General features: G+C 48.1%; 1 protein-coding gene across 3 annotated transcripts in view; it reads right to left on the reverse strand.

The window, feature by feature from the left end:
- GSTK1 (glutathione S-transferase kappa 1) overlaps positions 1 to 2,427 on the reverse strand; it is a 13,265-nt gene extending 10,838 nt beyond the window's left edge. For 2 of the 3 annotated variants that reach the window (XM_025200760.1, XM_025200761.1), the window contains exon 1: positions 2,335 to 2,427. In XM_025200760.1, coding sequence (XP_025056545.1) covers positions 2,335 to 2,403 — 69 coding nt within the window. In that variant the 5' untranslated portion in view covers positions 2,404 to 2,427. The remainder of the gene's footprint in view (positions 1 to 2,334) is intronic. The other variant, XM_006020960.3, reaches the window with a different exon arrangement.
- Between the last annotated feature and the right edge of the window lie 6 nt (positions 2,428 to 2,433).

Below are 2,433 nucleotides of genomic sequence, written 5' to 3' on the forward strand. Positions count from 1 at the left end.
AGGAATGATACTATCAGACCCTTAAGATGGGGACCTCCAGTGGAGATGCACGTGAACATTTCCCTATGACCTGTCCCTCCCACGTGGACCAGTTATCTTCCCCAACTGCCTAAAGGTTTCTTTTTTGGTCTCATAATATTAGAAACAACTTGTGTTACATATCAGTGAAGAAAAACACTGATGAATAAATATAAATTACAAGAGCCAGTGCTGAGGGAAAAAGAGAACCGTATTGGAGTCCTAGACTTGTGTCAAATATCATAGGCACCACTGAATCACACAATGGGTGCATCTACATGAGACGCTAACTGCGCAGTAGCTTAATAACAGTGTGCAGTAGCATGCTGAGCAAAATCCATTCTATCATGCTACTGCACACTAAATTTTAGGTGATTGTGCTGTTAGCATCAATAAAAAAACATGCGCTGGTGTTACTGCACAGTAGTGCAAGTTATTGTGCATGTAGTGCTTGGTTATCAAAGTACTAAACTTCATGTGCAGTAACTGTGGCACATTAATGAACGTGTAGACACACCTAGTATTTCCCATATTCCACAAAATTAGCCAGTGCAGATCTCTAGTTCTGCTTGAGTATATACCATTCAAACCTATATGAAACTGAAAAATGTAAGGTTTTCTTCATGAATGAACTTGTCCTCATGACCCTTTACATAGCCATTTCTCTTTGGAGCATAAAAAGATGCAATACACCAGATTAACTTATTTTTTATTAAAACAGTCTTTGTTTTCCTTTAAAGGGCCTGGCATGTAAATGAGATTCAGCTCCTCTGGCCTTGTCTGCAAAGAGATCCTCTCCCTATTGCTGCTCTAATCTGTTCCCACCAGTATGGGATTAAGATACAGATGTGATAGGGCCAGTCCCTGGAACTGAGAGACGGAAACAAGATTTCAATTTCCTCTTAAAAATAAGACTAACTTTACTCCCTAAGCTGAGTGGAACTTTTATTTTATCAGCTGGGATGCGACACAAGGCTCATTTTTTCCTCAGGAGTTTGCCTGGAGGGTATGTATATTTTTCTCATTTAAAAAATCATTCATTGTGCTACATTTTTTCATGCATCCTGGAATTTGATAACATGATTTTAAACATTTACTAGCATGCAAGATGCTTCATACTTTTGCATCCTTTTCCACTATTGACACCACCCTGAGTTTCTTTCAGTCCATGACCACATTCTGACTGCTGTGCTCTCACTGGTATCAAAATGGTAGACTGAAACAGAAGAGAGGAAGGGAGCAACGTGCCAAACTCCTGCGAAGCTTTTTTTTTTTCCTTCCTCTCCATGTCACAAAAAAGAGGGAAGGCTAAGAGCTGGCATTTTCTGAGGGGTGCCTTGAGGGGAGTGGGAGTCTGTGTGGGCAACAGATAAGATTAGTCTGCAGGTGCTCTCTGGATCCAGGAATAGAAATCACGGGAAGTCATAGACAAGTCCCTCGTGACAAACCCCACCCGTCAACCTGCTGGCTTTGAACTACCATGGCCAGAGTGGTCCCTGCTAAGCAGGCTCAGGACAGGCCAAGGCCCCTGTGCAACCAACCTTCACCTCTGGGGCCAACGCCGGATTCAGGCACAAGCTAAGCAAGCTACAGCTTAGGGCCTCACATTATGAGGGGCCTCTAAGCATCAGCTGCTGGACTGGATGTGACCGCGGCCTGGCAAAACATGGCCCCACAGAGCCAGGCAGAAAGGCTGCAACTCCTCCCGCAGGGCCCACAGCAGCAGCGGTTGGGGTTTGGGCCACCCCCTGTCTGGGGGGGTGGGAGTAACTTTACCTGTGTTTCGGCTGTAAATACTGGCTGCCGGGCCCTGCAGTTGGTTAGGCTGCAGCCGGTTGCAGCCTGGGCTGTGGCACAGAGAGGTTGGGAACCCCGAGCTCAGGGCCCCACTGTCACCATCCAGCCTGGCTGGGGCCTCAGTGCTAACCCACTGGGCACTGGAGAGGCGCAAACAATGCCGCACATCCAGGAGCATCCCCTCTACCAACTAAGAGCTGGATTAATAACTCTGAATTTAGGGAATGAGGAAGCTATTGCTTGGCTTCCCACATTTGGAGTCACTAAATACATTTAAATAAATAAAATTAGCCTATGGCCGCAGACTGCATTCATTTGACCTTGATCGAAAGTCCTGCACGTGACAGCAACACCAGGTGCACCCTGCCAGGCCAAACGCGCACACGGGGGGATTTTTATAGGGATGATTTTCCCAATCACGGGAAAAAAAACCCGGGGCTGGGTCGCGCCGGCCTCTCATCACGGGAAGCAGCAGCAGCAGTGCGGGGAGGACAGCCCGGGCCCGGGGGCAGCGCCCACCTCGAAGGCGAGCCAGGAGTAGGGCGACACCACATCGTAGAACAGCTGCACCCGCCGCGCCGCCGCCATTGCTCCGCTTCGCCTCGCCTCGCCTTGGCT

The sequence above is a fragment of the Alligator sinensis genome, unplaced genomic scaffold (genome assembly GCF_000455745.1).
Source record: "Alligator sinensis unplaced genomic scaffold, ASM45574v1 scaffold161_1, whole genome shotgun sequence".
In the NCBI taxonomy this organism is placed as follows: domain Eukaryota; kingdom Metazoa; phylum Chordata; order Crocodylia; family Alligatoridae; genus Alligator; species Alligator sinensis.